At 34.5% G+C, this 20,369-nt stretch overlaps 1 protein-coding gene across 2 annotated transcripts in view; it reads right to left on the minus strand.

The window, feature by feature from the left end:
* Positions 1-349: 349 nt before the first annotated feature.
* Positions 350-20,369, minus strand: part of LOC136038241 (acidic mammalian chitinase-like) — a 47,788-nt gene continuing 27,768 nt past the window's right edge. The window contains exons 6-9 of one of the 2 annotated variants that reach the window (XM_065721347.1): positions 15,905-16,028; positions 11,484-11,795; positions 6,782-6,937; positions 350-675 (exon numbers count right to left, since the gene is read on the minus strand). In XM_065721347.1, the coding sequence (XP_065577419.1) occupies positions 460-675; positions 6,782-6,937; positions 11,484-11,795; positions 15,905-16,028 (808 nt within the window). In that variant the 3' untranslated portion in view covers positions 350-459. Of the gene's footprint in view, positions 676-2,228; positions 2,557-6,781; positions 6,938-11,483; positions 11,796-15,904; positions 16,029-20,369 lie in introns of those variants that run through there. The other variant, XM_065721348.1, reaches the window with a different exon arrangement.

A 20,369-nucleotide genomic window follows, 5' to 3' on the forward strand; every position in this document is an offset into this window, starting at 1 on the left:
TGTGAGGGTTTGAATATGAATCATTTGACTCTGCATCTGACAAATGCAAATATTTTATTTTGCTACTCAGTACCAAAAATACTGAAATTTGAGATAAAAACGTGTACTATGTGGCTTAGAAGTATTTGACCGTCTGTTTCAAAAACCAGTGACAAATGAGAAAATAATGACGCACAATTCTTCCTAGCTCTGTTAAATAATGCGAAACCCAATGATTGAAATGCTTGAACCAGATACCAGTTGAAAAAAAGAGTATAATCAGAGTGAACCATACGAATGTGCCCCATCGATATTAAGGATTTTGTTCTCAAACGTTCCTAATCTCAGAAGTTAAAGCTAAATAATGGTAAATAGTTTGAGAGTATATTTAATTAAAACATAGTTCAGTAAGAAATTATTTATATTACGAGACAAACACAGTTTCCCATTTGATTAATAAAACCCGCAATCGTATCTTGACTATGCAACCCCTCTTAGTCCGCAGCCTGGAACATTGTAGTCAAAGTCACAACCTCCAATGTCAGGATTTACAGCTGTGCCTGGGGGGCAGGTGAAGTAGGAAATTTGATATGCGCCATTGGGTTGTAGCTGACAATAATAGTAGTTGGTGCAATCAATTGCAAAATATCCTTCATGTGGACATTTTTCGTTAGATGCTGGAGTAGACGTTGGGACCTAAAAATAACAGCTTTTAGGTATGTCACAAAGAAAAAGAGAGACTACTACTATAATTTCATGGTAAAAATGGGTCTTAATTTAATTGGTTTGCACCTGAAACGTAGTCAGTTGGATTGTTCTTGATTTGTGGAGAGACAAAAAGCACCGCCTTTTTGAAACTTGAGTAGTTTCAAGCCTTTCGTGTTGAGCTCCAAGGTTGTAAAAGACAATCACCTGATGGTAGTCTTAAAAAATTAATCTACCAGTGTATGTCTTTCAAAGATGCGATCTAAACCTAAATCCACGTGAATGGTTCGTCATGGTATGGTTCGTCCACGTGAATGGTTCGTCATGGCTGGGTGTTAGTTGCTATTTGTTGTATGACCAACCGGGTCCCTTTTTGTAAAAAGAATAGCCTGTTTTTCATTTTTCTTAAATGCATACCTTAATATATATATTAATGACTGTTGTCTAAAAGTAAGGTGTGTCTCTGTTCTCTTAACAAGACAAATTCAATCTTGCCGAGAAAACGCTTTGAAATCTGACCTTTGTTTGACTGTTTAAAGAATTTTTCAAATCTTTTTTATATACGTATTTTTACAATAGCAATGCTGTTATTTTCATTCATTTTCAGAAATAAATTCGTTTCCCAGATGTTTGAAAAATATTATTTGTTGATTACTTTATTCTATATAAACATGCAAAATGCCCGGAAGGGGGCCATAAAGCCTTTTTGTCTCTGATCAACTTGAAACTTTCAACCATTAGGTTAACCTTGGGTTAAGCGGAGCCTAGTGTACCAAAAAAGTTCTTGGACACAGCCCGCTTCCATAAAAAAGGGACTCAGGAAAGAGCCAAAACCCATTTTTTGTATGGAGGACCACTAAATAGAGAAGTGTGCTCACCTCAAGACATTAGCTTACTAAATTCTAACTTTCATGTTACTATTTTATTCATTTTCTACGAGCTTAGTTTTTAAAAACATTGCGTGAAAAATTTCTGCCCAGTTAAAAGAAAGAAAAAAGTGGTGGGCCATATGGGGGAATTCATATTTTTTTTTAAATTCTTAATGATTTTGCCAAAAATCATGAATTTTGAACTTGATTAAAGACGTCTAAAAGGATTTGGTTGTTACAGAGATCTGTTTGTTATTGCGTTTATGTTTCGACTGGGAGGGCCGAAATTGTAATCACCTAAATCTTTTACTAACCATTGTTACCGACATTTTAGGGCAATCTTAAATGCTTTTAGAGATAATTATAGAAGGATTTTGAATGTAAATTAAGCAAATTCAACAACAAAAATAAAAAGCAAATTTCTTCATTTAAGACATAACAGTGGATACATTTTGTCTTTTTCAATTTTCCTTTGAATATATTACTTGTTTTGAAGATTGATGAGATGCTGCAAATTTTTATTTACAGAGAAAGATCCCATTTTTGAATTTCCCTTCAAATAATACGTTTCTGCGAATCATTTGCAGAAGATTCTTCGCAAGCTAAGAGAAATTTTCCATCAGCAATTATGGGAGCTGAAAACAAGGCTTTAGATCTACTCCTTATAGCCATAAATATGCTAAGAAACTATTTAATATAAGTGTGGTACAATAAGTAATTAAAACAAATAGTGATAGATAAACATTCATTCCCATTCGAATAATAAAACTCGTGAATTTTTTTCAGACTATACAACCCCTCTTAGTCCACAACCTGGAACATTGTAGTCATGATCGCAACCTCCAATGTCAACATTTATAGCTGTTCCGGGGGGACATGTGAAGTATGAAATTTGGTATCCACCATCAGGTACTAACTGACAATAATAGTAGTTGGTGCAATCAATTGCAAAATATCCTTCGTGTGGGCACTGTTCGTTAGTTGGTGGAGCAGAAGTCGGAACCTAAAAGTAACAGGGTTTGTATTTAATTTCAAACTCAAAACTGTAAAATTTTAGCTGCCGCTTTTGTTGTTGATGACGGACCAGGCTACTCTGTGATATTTTTTTTTTAACCAGCCTGTTCTTAGTTTTCCGTAGATTTGGGGGATCCAAGTGGTATGGCAATACAGAGTTTCAGAAGCGTCGGAAAATCGTGGTGCTTCGTGCCACGATTGTACCAATTCATTTTTTTAACGAGTGACTGTAAACATTGGGGGAGGCCCCTCCCCCCCCATACGTGCCGTTCCTGAGTTTTTTCGTCTCGATAACATAATCAATGGGTATTAATCAATTAATTTATCACTTATTTTGTTATCTGTTAAGATTGCCTTACATATTAGTATCAATTCTGTATATAATGCCTGATATCATAGGCAGCGCAATAGCACTGCCTAAGTAAAGAACGGTGTTGGTACAATGTGTTGTTATCATTATTATTTTCTTTTAGACGAGGGCACTTCGTATCGAAGGAGTTGTCGAAGAAGCTTCTGAATGGGCTCATTCGATTGGAAATTGAAAGGGCTAGTGCCTTTTTCAATTTTCAAAAGTGATTGGAAGACAACTAAAACACCTCCCACAACCAGTTTTTCCCCAAACTCATTCGATAAAAAGTTTGAGATAGCCATTTTGTTCATAATAGTTGAAAAATTCGGAAATTATGTCTTTGAGGATGACAACTCCGTCACAGTCTTCAGGGCAAGGGTTGTAATTAATGCCCTGAGGCATATAAAGTTTATAAAGAACGGGTGATTGCATAAACTTTAGAGGGGGCTCATTGGATTGGTAGTCAGAAGTTCTAGAGCCTTTTTAAGATCTAGAGTGATTGGAGGGCCGCTAACCACCCACGCATGTCGTAATTTCCCGTTATGTATACAATTGAAATTTCAGATAGCAATTTTATTTAAAATAGTCCATAGATCATATAACAAGGGGTGGAAACAAACTCCCAGAGTCTGGAGGCAAGGGTATTGAGCTATGCCCCGGAGGTTTTTACTTTTATTGAAGGGATGGTTGTACAAACTTTAGAGGAGTCTCATTTGGTTGATAATTTGAGGCCTATAGTTCCCTTTTAAGAGTCAAAAGTAATGGAGGGCAACTATCCCCCCCCCCCGAATTCCCCTTTCTTCTACCAAACGCATCTGATTGAAGTTGTGAGATAGCTATTTTGTTCAAAATAGTCCAAAGAACATATAACAATGCCTCTAGGGTTGATAAAACCCCCTAGAGCCCTAGGGCAAGGGTTGTAAGTTATGTCCATTGGGCATATAAGGGTCTTATGAAATGGCTGTTGGTATAGACTTCAGGTGGGGCTCATTTGATTTGAAAACAGAAGTTACAGTGCCTTTTTTAAGAGTCAAAAATTATTTGACAGCAATCAGGCCCCCTCTCCAAGCCCATCATTACCCCCAACACAATCAATCAAAATTTTAAGATTAAATTTGTTCAGCGTAGTTGAAGGGTCCAGACTTTTTGTTTTTGAGGATGAAAACTACCCTACAGCCCTTAGGGCAAGGGTTGTAAGCTGTGCCCATGGGCATTTAAGGTTTCATAGAAAGAGTGGTCGTATATACTTCAGAGGGGTCTCATTGGAAAGGTAATAAGAAGTTTTAATGCGATATTCAAGATTCAAAGTGATCAGAGGGCAGCTACCCCCCTCCACGTCGTCTTTTCCCGAAAAGGAGACAATAGAAATTTTGAGATAGCCATTTTATTCAAAATAGTGCAACGTCTTTTGGGTTTTTTACAAATCACCAGTGTCTTGGATCAGGGGTTGTAAGTTATGTTTGGAGGTATTTAAGGTTTTTTTTTATGGAATGAATGGTTGTATAAACTTTAGAGGTCGCTCATTTGTTTGAAAATAGGAAGTTCTAGTTTCTCTTTGAGACTCAAAAGTGATGGAGGTCAACTATTCCCTCCCTAACTACCCCTCTCTCATCAAGCGCATCTGATTGAAATTGTGAGATATCCATTCTAAAATAAAATATTCCAAAGAACATATAAAAATGCATCCAGCGTTGATACAAACCCCAAGAGCCCTGGGGCAAGGACTGTAAGTTATACCCTTGGGGCATATAACGTTTTCATGAAATGCACTGTCGTATAAACTTTAGATGAGACTCATCTGATTTGAAATTGAAAATTCAAAAGTAATTTTACAGCAACCAGCCCCCCCCCCCCAACGCCTATCATATCCCAAAAAGAAACATCCAACAATGTTTTGAGACTATTTTTCTCAGCATTGCTGAAAAGTCTTGTAATTATGTGTTTGGGGATGTCAACTCCTCAGCCCCGAGGCCTCTGGGCAAAGTATATATATATATATATATATATATATATATATATATATATATATATATATATATATATATATATATATATATATATATATATATATATATATATATATATATATATATACCACATATAGCATATGTTATTTGGAAAAGGTGTTCATGTTTGACTACTACTTTCTTAAAACACAAAGGGTATTAAGGTGAGTCTCCAAGGAATATTGAACTAAATCAAAACATTTTATGTGTATACGGGTCTTCAAAAGAGCGTAACTCAGGAATGACTTGAGTATATTAATTTTGAAGTTTCGGGAAATGATATGGGAGATGATCAATTGGCGAAAAAGGCACCATTGCTAGCATCACAACTCCCATTGCTTCAACTGTTTCCACAACTACTACTACCAATACTATCACAAGAACTACTACTTCTGTAGCGGGTACTACTAAGGCTCAGGATGTTGAAATAAATATCTGAGGAAACGTTGAACTAAATCAAAACATATTATGTGCATATAGATTAATAATACAGGCGTATCTGCAATTTTTAAAACGGATTATCATATCAAGAAGAAACTTCACGGATATCCTGAGTGTGATATTCATATTACCAAAAGGCAAAATGAACACGCTACTTCTTTCATTAATACTGCTACTACCACTGTTACTACTACTAATAATAATACACTATTAATGCTACTGCTGTTCCTACTACTACCACTACTGCCATGATGCTACTACAATTAAGGCTAATCGTTTGAAGTTGAAAATTTTACAGAATATTGTGGGGGAGTATGAACTAAATCGAAACATATTATATGCATGTTGATTGTCTCATGTAGAGATCTCAAGAATTGATTTGGGTATTAAGTTCGAACTTTCCGAAAATACTAATAGGGGAGGATTAATTGAAAAAAAGGCATTATATGCATGTCACTACAAACACTACTGCTACTTTTATTAATACTGTTGCTGCTGCTAAACAACTTCAACTACTACTTTAATTGAAAAAAAAACTTTTAAGGCTTAGAGTATTAAGATGAAAAAGGCGTCAAAAAGGGGTCAAAAGCACTCATCACCGATATTTTTGGAACGGTTTACCGTGCCAAGATGAAACTTCTGGGGCATCATAAGAGGGATGTTCCACTGATCAAAGGGCAAGATGTATATGCTACTACCGCTATTAATACTTCTGTTACTACTTTTATTACTACTACTGATGCAACACTAACGCAGCAACTGCTTCTCCTACTGCCACCACAACTAATGTGATACTATTGCTTCAAGGCTAAGTCTATGAAGGTAAAATTTGAGAGAATATTAATAGGAAATTTGAACTAAAAAAATACACTATGTACACTTGAACTATCAAAAGAACGTGTCTTAAGAATTGATTTGTGTATTAAGTTGGAACACCGGGTGTCAAAGGGTATGTTGAAATAAAACCAAAGATGATACGTGCATACTACTACTAATGCTACTACTGCCACTAAAACTATTACTGCTACACAATCTAAGGGTATTAAGATGATGCTTTCAAGGAATGTTTAGGCAAATGTTGGACTAAATGAAAATAAACGATGATCATGTAGATTGTCAAAAGGGTGAAAAAGCAATATCATAACAACGGCTTACCTCATTAAGTTAGACCCTTCAGGGTAAGTTGAGGAGGATTTTGAAGTAGCCAGAAGACACTATGTATACTTTTAATGCTATTTTTACGGCTGCCGTAACTAATGACACTAAGGGCAATACATTTGGCTAATTCAGCTAGTCAAATTTCGCTTGTGATAGCCATTTAGAAATATAAGAAAACTTATACTAACCTGTTATATCCACAAGGGCCGGGAATTATAAGTACTAATCTCAAAAGTAAATTTGTCCATAATATTACTTACTGTACAGTCTACACAAGGAGCAACTTCACCATTCAAATCCTCCCAAACGTGATGTAGGAGGGGAAAGCGTCTAGAATGACAGTTTCCACGGAAGTCATCGGTCTCAATTGACCAAACCATGGCACCTCCTAGGTCGTATGCTATAACAAACTTGAGCTGCAATTAAAGATGTAGAATAGCTTTAATAAAGTGATGGAAAATAATTATTATGCACGAGCTTATATGCTTACAACTAAAACAATAAGAGGTGTAATGAAAACAGATCAACTAAACGGGCTACGACTTAGAGTAAAGTGATTCTTAAATTCTAGAGTGTCACTATGTAGCCTGACTGCCTGAGTACAGAAAAAAGCCCTCTTGGTTTTTGATTACCTTACCACCCCCCACTCTCCCACTCCCACTAAAATAAGGATATAAATAAAAATATTGCGTCATTCCTGACAAAACACAAAAATAAGACTTAGCCAGTTATTTTTTAAGTTGGATAGAAGTTACACGACAACTTTTTTATTTCTTTCAGTATTTTTTTTTTCGACAGTTTACTGATTATTTGTTTTTTTAAGGTCTGCTTTGTTTTTAGATTTTCATTTTTTTTTTTTTGCTTCCATTGGGGACAGTACGTAGGTGGTAAAATATTCTTGATATATATTTTCTTCATTTACTTCACAGAGTAAAAGTCAAATTCTTCTTTATTTCTATTTATTTTTTTTTATTTTTTTACTTTTGCCAATATTGTACTTGTGAATATGTTGTAAAGTGAACGCTGTTTTTGAATATTCTGAATAAAAGATAGTAACCTATGATTATGTCTTGGAGCCAAGTTTTAGCCGGTATTTTAAGTTATTTTGACGCAGAAGCAGTTTTACTCAAAACAGACGGATAAATATAGACTTATCAATAGACTTATCTTTTAACAAATGAACTAACGTCATTTTTATACAATCCTAATAAAGGGGTTAATGCCAGATTTGCCTCTCACTCCATCGGACTATCTGTCTTGGCTCTTCTACAATTACCCATCTATTTTCATCTGAATTTAAATTGAATAGTTGTGGGCAACAAGCCGTGGCTTATAGTAGAAAAAGCCAAGACAGATAGTCTGATTGAGTAAGAGGCAGATCTGGCATGAACCCCCTTATTATGATTGTATGAAAATTTTGTTACTTTATTTGTTAATAGACAAGTCTATATATTATCCGTCCATGGGTCATTCCTAGGGCAGAAGAACTAAGGTAGATAGTCATAGAGCTAAGATAGTCATAGAACTTATTGTTTTCCAAGTGGTTGGTTAAATTGCATGGGTAAACAGCGGGATTAATTATGGGTATTAATTATGGGATTAATTATGGATAAACAGCGGGATATTTTAAAAGCCAAGACAGATAGTCTGATTGAGTAAGAGGCATATCCGGCATGAACCCCCTTATTAGGATTGTATGAAAATGATGTTAGTTTATTTGCTAATAGACAAGTCTATATATTATGCGTCCATGCGTCATTCCTAGGGCAGAAGAACTAAGGTAGATAGTCATAGACCTGAGATAGTCATAGAACTTATGTTTTCCAAGTGGTTGGTTAAATTGCATGGGTAAACAGCGGGATTAATTATGCCTCTCTTATTGAACCAATACTTATTTGTTATCTTGTAGCAAGGCACGCCCGCCTAGAGTCTCAGGCAAGTTCACCAAGAGTTTACAAATGACTTAGGACCGTTAGATTGCCTGGAATGAGAGGTAAACAAGGCACACCTACATATGGTCTTAGGCAGGCTGAACCAAGAATTTAGAATTGACACATGACCGTTCATTTGTGTGAAATGACCGGCAAACAAGCGTTAAAAAAAAAGAACCTTGGTCTAAAGTGAAATTGGACCCATCTACAAAGGCTGTGAGGCATGGCAATTGATTCAATTTACAAACTTAGACATTTGCACTAATGAAAAACTTAATTTAATGTTAGTTGATCAACAAGTTGACTGGAATTGCAGGGGGAATAAGCTTCCAAAGCCCAAAAGGGCCTGTCTGCCTAGAGTGTTAGGCAAGTGAAGCCAATTATAAGCTAAGACAGTTGGGATAAAGAAAAATAAAATAAAATATTGGTTAACCAGTATCTAGTTTAACGTCTGTGTTTGTGTCTTGGGTTTGACTGTCTAGGCTTGTCATAAACTCAGGGAGTTGTACCAACAAAAATGCCCAGATAATCAGTAAAATAGTATTACCCCAGACTAGACAGCTGAGGATCCTGTTGGACTCTAATAAATGGATCAAAGATTTTACTATGCTATTCTTTTGTATGCTGTGATAATAAGAGTTTAGTTGGCATATTTATCTCTTTTATATCTTCAGGACAGCAACCTCTTGGGCTATTCCAACCTCTTGCACACTTGCCCGACCTTCTTGGGAGAGAGTGTGGTGTGAATTTGATCAAGAAAGATGACTGGGAGCTATGGCAATGGTTGACTGGCTGGAGAGGGGAACACAAGGGCTGATAGCTGATGCCATCTATGCAACAAAAGAGTTGTCAACAACATTTCAATCTGCTTTTTCATACTGGGAATGGTAATCCCAGTCCATAATTCCTGGATTAGCTTTTGAGCTTCCTTTCCCCCATCACCCGCTCGTTAAAGCCTTGACATGCCATCGCCATTTTTAAAGACCACACATGGTCGCGGTTTTACTTCAAAGTTGGACTCTTAAAGACATAGCGCCGTGATGATTATCACGTTTCATATTATGTAACCGCTTCTACAGGCTATGATAGTTTAAAAATATAAAATTTTGCCCATATAGGTAACAATGATGTTTTCTTTTTTTAACTGCCACACAATCGTTAAAACACTCTTTCCCAATAATACAATAGTTTACTTCGGGTGGTGATAATTTCTAGCAAGTATAAAAAATAGAGTGATCGCCATTCTCAAAAGTTTCGCATAACATCACCTCTACTAAATAATCCAAGCAAGCGGTTTTAAGAACCAGTGGTAATAAAAATCAGAATTCCGAAGCATCTGATTGCTGCGTGAGGTTTCTTATGAAATGTGAAATATTGTTCACTCTCAATTTTCCCGATTCTCGGGGTCTGGTACTCCTTTTCTTGTTGAGTCTTGTTGAATCTCAGTTTACACTAATTCAGCCAACATTGTTTTATATTTAAATTCCCCATAACCCTCCGGAATATCACTAAGATTTCTTTTGCATGGCCCACCTGCTCCTTTAAGGAATCCAAAAAATAAGATCACCAAGGTAGGCTTTAGAACTTTTTGATACATGCAGCGTACTAACAGATGAAAAGTAGCTGTTATCTCTTTTAAGACAAAAGGTGTATGTATATTTAAACTGGTGTAGCCTCAAACAGCACAGCGAGGGCGTTTTTTTTCTGCGTGTTGAATCTCTATCTGTCAAGAACCCCATCAAAATCCTTATATCGAAGTGAATTTGGTCGAGCTCACCAACTCCCCTGATTAATTAATTTTGTGCATTAGATGCATGTCTTCCTCGGAAATAGAATTAAGCTATCTGTAATCCAAACAGAATTATATGGATCCACATTTTTTTAAACCTGGACAACTGGCACTGCATACTATGTGCTGGATGGCTCTATTATGGAGCCTTTAGCCTTCTTGGGACTTTCATTTGAACTTCGGTAAGATCTATACCCCTAGAAATTTTTGACGGCTTGCGCACATATTTTAGTCAGGTACATAGTTATTAGGGGAGCCTTATCATCATCATTATCATTCGAAGTCAAAACCAGCAAAAAATAAACCTTAAAATTTTTCATTGTTCAAATCCTTGATCCCTCGATTGGGCCTTTTCAGCAGATTGATGTGATAAATCCTCATTTTCTTCCTACTATTGCCCAACTTAATCAAGCAATTGACATCGCTCAACCTTTTCTTTTGGCTTGATAGGGTCTCTTTCTTCTGAATTCCAGCTTATTAATAACTTCCAGAAATAAAATAAGGTTCCGCTTGTTCTCCCTCCTTACGTTCGCGCTTGTGAGCTTACTTACCGTACGATGTCTTTGGTTTCTTGGCAAATTCCGTATGAGCCTGGCAATTAAGTTTGTGATGTTTAAAAAACTTTTTCTAAGACTTAACAAATGTGCTAAAACAGTCTGGATACCGGACTTTCCATCTTTATAGGACACTTTCTGATGAAATGGACTTTGTTAACGGTTCTTCGTCGTCGATCGATGATCTCAAATGACTCACAGGAAATTGGCATATTTTTCATTAAGACGCTTTCTGTAGGTGTCTTCTTTGATGCCATTTGGAAACTCTCGCATGATTCAACAACCACTTTTTCCAGCCCTCAACATAATAAGTGTTGGACACTACTATTAGCTGTATGGCATGGCCCAAAGTGGCCTTCCATAGTGCCCAAACTGTGTGATCCTGTGGATAAGTTTCTTTGGTATAAATAATAAGTTTGGATAAGTTTTTATCATGGCGATGCCTAAATCTTTACTAACTTTATGAGTAAAGTGGTTTAGTAGCTTTTGAACTGTAATGCGCCCTTTGTGTGCCTGGAACATCAGAACACGCTAAAAACAGCTTGAAAAAAAATTAAAATAGAAAACTCGCCATTGAGGGTCTCTGATTAAGATAGATACCATCTCTATCTCTGTTCATTTTTAACAACAAGTAATTAAAAACCAGTCTATGGAAACTGGTAATGTAAATATTGAATTGATAGCTTACCTTTTCTGTGAGTGAATCGTAATCATCATAACCGATCCAGTAGCGATCTTTAAAAGTGTATGGAGCCTTATAGTATTCGTTCCTAACCACTGTCCATCCAGTTTCAGTTGTTTGTTTTTCACATATTTCGTTGTATCCCCAGAATCCTTCTGTTCTTGAATATGGGCCAGGTTCAAGGGGCTCACTGGCTGGGGCATAAGGTCCATTTTCCAGAGGATCGTCCAGCATAAAACCGCGACCATAAAATGGCATACCAAGATGAATTTTTGAGGGTGGAGCGCCATTGCTTATCCAATGATTGAGTGTAAAGTTCTTAAAGAATTACTTACTATTAGAATAAAAATAATAATGTCTAAATTATAAAGCACTAAATACTTTTATAGTTTCAAATCAGAGCCAACGCACTATCATTAACTTGGAGAATAATAAGGTGTCTCTCGTGTATCCTCCCCCTTGGCCTCGTACCAAAAGGCCGGTCATAGAACACTAGATTGGTACTTATTTGATCGGAAATGAAAGCTCTTGTACCCTCTATTAGGGCCAGAAATGGTCTCTCTAGGACTGAAATCATTTCAAAATAGAAATGTTTCAATTAATTCCCATATGCATGATTAAAGGTACAAATTGGTCCTTGACACCTCCTAGTATATCATATCCCCTCATTCTCAGTCTTCATAATTTTGCAGGAAGATGTGCATGTTTTACCCTGTTTAAACTGAAATTGAGCATGAATTACTATCAGGGCAAAAGCAAGTCACAGATTGACTCAGTGCAAAACCCAAAGTCATGACCCAGAACTAACAAGAGTTGGCTCCTGACCCGGCAAAAAAACTATCCTGACGGGAAAATTAGTCATGACTCAGAGCTAACAGGAGTTGGTTCCTGACTCGACACTAAAATTAGGTAAGTCTTGACAGGAATAGTGGAAAAATTAGCTAATTGCTCTTTTGTTTTAAGCCCAAGCTGAGTCCAATGTGTGTACTGAGTCGGTACGAAATTGACCTTAGGCCTGATTCAACGCCAGACTAAGCTAAGTCCTAACTTGTTACGAACACAAGCAAAGATCAACATGGGAAGCTCCACTGACGTGTCGAAAAAACAGATCCTTGAATGAATTTTGAATGAATGTGAAAATGAGCCATTCCAGGCCGTGAACTGAAGCGATGGCATCAATTTTCAAAAGTTTTAATTACTATCTGTAATTGGTATACTATATAAAATCTATGTAATTACTATTCTTGTATGCTTAAAAAACGGTTTTAAATAACGGTAAAGACGTAATTTAGCCGCCTTTCACACAAAATTCTGAATATGTTCATACTTTATTATTGACAAATTCCCTCATTTAACATGATGGTAGGTTGGATTTAGAAATGGAAACAATTATTTACAAATACAAATAGGTATCCAATTTACATTATTGTTGAAAATCTAAGTACTAATTATAAGAGAAATTATTTGCCCTTTAGTTTTGAAAATGTAGAAGTTTAAATCGGATTTTTTTTTTTTATATTTTAATTTAATAAGAAGGGCTTGTTGCACCTCTAGATGATTTAAGATTCCCAGTAAATCAATCTTTTCAATTTGTTTACAAGTATATTTTACGGACATATATAATCGATAACTCCTATTAACAGACTTAGTAGGTCTTATCAGACATACTGTGAATTAAAATAAATTGTGCTTTTTCAGAATGTTCCTTGACAGAGAAACATAAAAAGATATTAAAAAAAAAAAAATGAAAAAGTTCGTGACACCTTGGATGGGAACGAAGAATTATTTTTTGAGGAAGAATTAGGGACAGTACTAAAAAGATAAAAAAATAATAAGGCCGCAGATGCTGATAGTGTCGTAAATTAATATTTTAAATATGGTGGATTTGAGGTTATAAATAAGTTACTGGAGGTTATGAATATTATTTTTGAAAAAGAAAAGCACCTAGAATTTTAGGAAGACTGTAATTGAACTCCTCCATAAAAAAAGGTTATAAGAGAAAGTGTGATAACTATAAAGGCGTTAGCATGGTTTCTATAGGTAGCAAAATACTTAGTATGATAATAGTTTTCACACTTTGAGATACTGTAGATAAAGTTTTAAGAGGGGGACAGCGTGTTTATGGGAAGGGTTGAGGATGTGTCGACAGAACTTCCACTTTTAGATTAATTAAATAAGAAAGAAACTAGTTTTTTTTTTAACTGAAAGCAAGGAGTGACATCAAAGATTAAAACGAACAGAAATTACTCCGTGTATGAAAGGGGCTGTTCCCTTCTCAACGCCCCGCTCTTTACGCTAAAGTTTGACTCTTTCTCTCAATTCTACTTTATTAAACAGTAAAAAAACTTTAAGGTAAAGAGCGGGGCGTTGAGAAGGGAACAGCCCCTTTCATACACGGAGTAATTTCTGCTCGTTTTAAGTTTTAATGTCACTCGTTACTTTCAGTTAAAAAAAAAACTGTTTTTTTTTTATTTAATTTCTGAACGTTTTTGAATTAATGCATGTTTGATTTTGGCTCTCCGCACATAAATTATTAAAATTAAATTTCCATATTAATCCTTTTTTTGGCTAAATGGCTTTCTGTTAGTTTTGATCAGACGATTTTGAGAAAAAAGGGATGGGGAAGGAGGCCTAGTTGCCCTCCAATTTTTTGGTTACTTGAAAAGGCAACTAGAACTTTTAATTTTTAACGAACGTTTTTATTAGTAAAAATATACGAAACTTAAGAATTAACTTACGTAACGAACTTTTATATTCTTATATTTTTATTATGTATATGAGGGGTTTTTCCCTTCATTAATACCTCACTCTTTACAACAAAGCTTAAATTTTGTCTCAACTCTTTAAGAATGACCCTGAATCAAAAAGGCCGCAAAATAAATAGTTGAAATTACTAAAAATACTTTAGCGTAAAGAGCGAGGTATTTAGGAGGATATGAACCCCTCATATGCGTAATAATCTCTGTTCGTTTTAAGTTTTAATGCTGCTCCTTACTTTCAGTTGAAAAAACTTTTTCATATTTATTTTTTCATTGTTTTTTTATAATAATGCTAGAAAATCCTACGGATCTTTCCAAGGAAAGATCCTCCCACATAGCACATTCTATGATTTTTTGGGGGTGTTTCCCCCTATTTTCCAAAATAAGGCAAATTTTCTCAGGCCCGTAACTTTTGATGACAAAGACCAAATTTAATGAAACTTATATATTTAAAATTAGCATAAAAATCCAATTTTTTTTATGTATCCGTTTTTTAGAGTTTCTTTTACTATTGAGCCGGGTCGCTCCTTACTACAGTTCGTTATCACGAACTGTTTGATAAATGAGAAGCACAAGGGTCATCAAAAATTGTCAGTTTTATAGATTATGTGCAAGCGTCTGATTCAGCTGATAGATGAGCTGTAGTGAAGGTTTTATCCTTGTACTGTAGGCAAGACAAGCACATTAAATTTATTAGGGCTATGCATGGGAATAACATTGCTGCTGTTAAGGTAGGAAATGAGGATAGTAGCTAATTTCATATTAAGTCAAGCAGGATTGCAATCTGTTACAGTCTATATGGATCATTTTGACGGACTTTGCATTAAGAAGCACAACAAAAACGGGAGAACATGGAATTAAACAGGGAAGTAAAACTCTCTTAACGATTTAAACATCCTATATGTGAGTGTTAGCAAGAAGAATGAGCTTTTAGAGTCTTTGCAAGTTCAGGTTGCAAGAATAGATTTTAAAATTAATCTTAGAAGAATAAGGGGCTAAGGCTGAGAATAAGTGAATATGAAAATATTATCTTTGGTAACCAGAATATCGATCAAGATGACAGCATTAACTTACCTAAGTAGTATTAACTGTACAGACAGTAGATGTAGCAAAGATGTTAAAAATAGAATGACCAAAGCCAAGGGTGTTTTTTCACAGTTGTAAAGAGTTTGGAAGAATAGGAAGATTAGCATAACTGTGATCGAAAAAAATTCTCATTCAAATTCAATTCTAGAATATTACATAATAATTTAAGATGTAAGTAATTGTGAAAATTTCTCTGAATTTGATTCAAACCTCAGATTTTGTTTTTACTCTCCTTGGTGTTTCGAAGATGACAAAAAAAGAAGAAAAAAACTGGTAGATTGAACATAATTATTTAACAATAATATACCATTAATATACCATATACAATAAATGTTTAACATGTTCTAAGCCTTAAAAAGAAGACTGTTTTGGTTCTAGAGTTAGTTTTCGATTTTTAGTTTTTATTTCAAGTTCTAATTGCAATTGACAATTTTTGTTCCATCAATTTAGTCATTAAATGCGGTCAGTCATTTTATTATAATTAATAAGCGTATACTAAATTTCTTCAAGTATTTTTAAGATTATAAAATAGTGGAGCTTAAGATCGACTCCTTCATAAATTATTTAATTCATTATACTAACCACATTGAAATTGGTGACGTTGCCATCATCAAGAGGATGAGCGAAGAGTGGTGCATTATGACCAGTCCATTGTTCCCAAGCACCATGGTAATCGTAAGTCATGAGGTTGATTATATCCAATAGTCTGCAATTTTGATTAAATATAGCCACAGAAATGGAGTTAAAAAATGAACCAGGAAGTCCTCAAATTTATATGCTAGAAAACTTCAATGGTACATTACATTATGAAAGTTTTGTATATGGAGAGGATCTTAAGCTATTTAGTCAGAAATTCACATCTAATGCCTTCTCACATGTAATAAAAATTTACTATTTATCGCAATTTCAAATATTAAAAAAATACTGTGTGAAATTAACAAGATCAACAGTTTTCTGAAAATACTGCTATTTCAATTATATAATAGTCCTAACACTGGAATGATGAAAGTGATTACGTGTAAGCTAAGACATTGAAGTAAAACGAAAACACCTGAAGTTTCAGAATATATATTCTGAATATTTTCCAAAAATTTTATTGCATATTATGATGAAAGTGATTACATGTAAGCTAAGACATTGAAGTAAAACGAAAACACCTGAAGTTTCAGAATATATATACCAGGTATATTTTCCCAAAAATTTTATTGCATATTATCTTACAAGAATACGTTTTTTAGAGAGGGGGAGTGGAGCAAACTTAAATATTTCCTCTCATATAGCAATACGACTTATACCATCCCATAAACTATAAAGCTACATCGTATGATGGACAATCTTGATGGACAATATGTGTGGGTTCTGGCAGATTGAATGGACTCCTGTTAGTTCGAAAACACGGGCTCCTGCGATAACAGGAAAGCTTCTGCTCAAAGATCGTCACCTCAGATTTAATTACTCTGTACTTGAAACCACAGATTATACCATGATTACTGACTCTGACTGTTTTGTATCAAGAAAAATTTCATTTATCATCTGGTGTTGTCAGGTATGATTAATGGTTTAATTAAACTGAATACGATCTACTGGTGAATATTGACCTTCAAACTAATGCCGATTCCGAGCAAATTTCGGTTAATAGAGCTATGGACATTTCACGGAATTTTTAATTTTGGACCTGGGAAATATAGCTCAAGTTTCAATAGCTTAAACTGCAAGCTTTGAATAATACTTGATAATAAAAAAATTAGTTTTTCAAATGATATTAAAGATCGATCATAAACCAGAATGAACTAAATCATTTTGTATTGAGGGGAGCCAACAAAAACCCTAGTCTCCCAATATTTAAGCTAAAGTATTATTAGTGCTTAACGGGGAGCTTTTCTGAGCGCAACAAATGTTACTATTCGATAATTGCAATCGTCTTATCTAAATATTATTATTCAGAAAATACAAGATAATATTTGCATTTGTTTGAAAAACAATTTTTTTTTGTTAATACTGTCACACTTCGTATATTTCCCAAGAAACTCAATTCATAGCCACCACGCTTTCCAAGTAAAGAAAATTGTACGCTTCTTTAATTATTCCATCATCAATTCATCCCGAAGTAGATCAGATAAAGCTAGTTTCAGCCCGGGTATAGACTGCATTGATCAGACCATCAGACTTAGTTATATTAAGAATGTAGTTGCATACATCAAAAGGTGACAATTTAATTATTATTTTTTTTATTGAATAACAACCTTATACTTCCTGCACTTGAACAATATATCGAACACAGACATCCAAGACGGGGCCCATGTTTCTCCCAAAATTACAACTGTGGTTTTAATTTTAATCTTCGAATTTCCTATTATCTATCTCTCTTTGCACTGTCTAAAAATATTCTCTGATGTCACTTCTAGAGCACCTTCGATTGGCCTATTAATTAGCCTATATCTAGTATGGATGTATGGTGGGAAATTGGAAGTTTCAAAGGCGGTATATTTTCATTAATGCTAATCTGGAACATATTAGGAACTCTAGTGAATGACTCCTTTGTGTTTTTTTATTAATTAGCTTCCTGTATGATTTATTCGATTGGATCAAGAATTGGCACTGTACATCGTGAAAAGTCACTATATTTAAGAAACATATCCAGTTTTTAACAAAATCACTATGAATCAGTAGCTCGAACAAAATCACTAGAAATAGTGATAAATCATAAGGGGTGGCAACCCTGATTAGCCATTGAAGAGTAAATCAGTGTCTACGTGCAAAATGATTGACATCCAGCTCTACTTTACAGAAAGATGATTCAAGACGAGCAGCCCTTCAAATACCTGGAATCGGTTGACAATAACCATGGTGAATTATCTGAAGAAGTTAATTGTCATCTTTTGTCCCTATGGTTAATGTTCTGCCTACTTTAAAGATGTATTAGACATGGAGGGATATTTTGTATTAGTTAGGTTTGAGTTTACAGTCGAATGGTTCAGCTGAATCTATGGTCGTGAAACCTAGTCATTGTTAGCTTTAAGTGCATGACCGAAATAGTTTCGTGCAAAGTTGTCTGCAATACACATATTAGGTCCTCGTTTATCAGACCAGACATCCAAAGATGTAGCCAGAAGAAGACTTCAGGATCAACCACTTGTCTCCAATGCTATCGAAAAGAGGTGTCTTAGATAGTTTGGCCTCTTTATACACAGAGCTAACTTTGCTATTTACAAGGAATACCTGAATTGCCAGTCTCTGCTTTCTTAAAAGAATGGAAGTGGTGGACAAAAGAAGAAACCTGTCAGTGAGTGGGTGTCACGATGAAATCAGACTTAGAGTCTATAGGGGCTTCTATAGACATGTAATGAAATGGAACCGAACTAGGATTTTGCTCACTAGGCCGATTTTTTATGGTTTTAACTGTTTAACAGAGAGTTGCAGATGTGTACTCAATGCCCGGGGGTAATCTATGAACTTTTGCCTTTCTGGAGTTTGCCCTTCTCACTAGCACATTTACTATAAATTCAAGCTATTTATCTTATTGGTTAATACTATGAATGAAAGAGTTACATTCCTCTCTGGTTTGAAGTAGAGAATCACCTTAAAGAAATGCAAACAGCTGACAAAGTAGCTTTTCACCGGATTATTAGGTGACCATATATGTTTAAATGTCAATTAAACCCTATAAGGTCAAGTTTTAAATGTCAAGATTAATCTAAAATGTTTTTATCAGAAAAACATTTTATCACAATGTTTTTATCACAGGGGCTATTTTTCACGGGATTATTAGGTGACCATATATGTTTAAATGTCCATTAAAGCCTATAAGGTCAAGTTTTAAATGTCAAAATCAATCTAAAATGTTTTTATCAGAAAAACATTTTATCACAATGTTTTTATCACAGGGGCTATTTTTCACGGGATTATTAGGTGACCATATATGTTTAAATGTCAATTAAAGCCTATAAGGTCAAGTTTTAAATGTCAAAATCAATCTAAAATGTTTTTATCAGAAAAACATTTTATCACAATGTTTTTATCACAGGGGCTATTTTTCACGGGATTATTAGGTGACCATATATGTTTAAATGTCAATTAAAGCCTATAAGGTCAAGTTTTAAATGTCAAGATTAATCTAAAATGTTTTTATCAGAAAAACATTTTATCACAATGTTTTTATCACAGGGGCTATTTTTCACGGGATTATTAGGTGACCATATATGTTTAAATGTCCATTAAAGCCTATAAGGTCAAGTTTTAAATGTCAAAATCAATCTAAAATGTTTTTATCAGAAAAACATTTTATCACAATGTTTTTATCACAGGGGCTATTTTTCACGGGATTATTAGGTGACCATATATGTTTAAATGTCAATTAAAGCCTATAAGGTCAAGTTTTAAATGTCAAAATCAATCTAAAATGTTTTTATCAGAAAAACATTTTATCACAATGTTTTTATCACAGGGGCTATTTTTCACGGGATTATTAGGTGACCATATATGTTTAAATGTCAATTAAAGCCTATAAGGTCAAGTTTTAAATGTCAAAATCAATCTAAAATGTTTTTATCAGAAAAACATTTTATCACAATGTTTTTATCACAGGGGCTATTTTTCACGGGATTATTAGGTGACCATATATGTTTAAATGTCAATTAAACCCTATAAGGTCAAGTTTTAAATGTCAAGATTAATCTAAAATGTTTTTATAAGAAAAACATTTTATCACAATGTTTTTATCACAGGGGCTATTTTTCACGAGATTATTAGGTGACCATATATGTTTAAATGTCAATTAAAGCCTATAAGATCAAGTTTTAAATGTCAAAATCAATCTAAAATGTTTTCATCAGAAAAACATTTTATCACAATGTTTTTATCACAGGGGCTATTTTTCACGGGATTATTAGGTGACCATATATGTTTAAATGTCAATTAAAGCCTATAAGGTCAAGTTTTAAATGTCAAAATCAATCTAAAATGTTTTTATCAGAAAAACATTTTATCACAATATTTTTATCACAGGGGCTATTTTTCACGGGATTATTAGGTGACCATATATGTTTAA

The sequence above is a fragment of the Artemia franciscana genome, chromosome 17 (assembly GCF_032884065.1).
Source record: "Artemia franciscana chromosome 17, ASM3288406v1, whole genome shotgun sequence".
Classification (NCBI taxonomy): Eukaryota; Metazoa; Arthropoda; class Branchiopoda; order Anostraca; family Artemiidae; genus Artemia; species Artemia franciscana.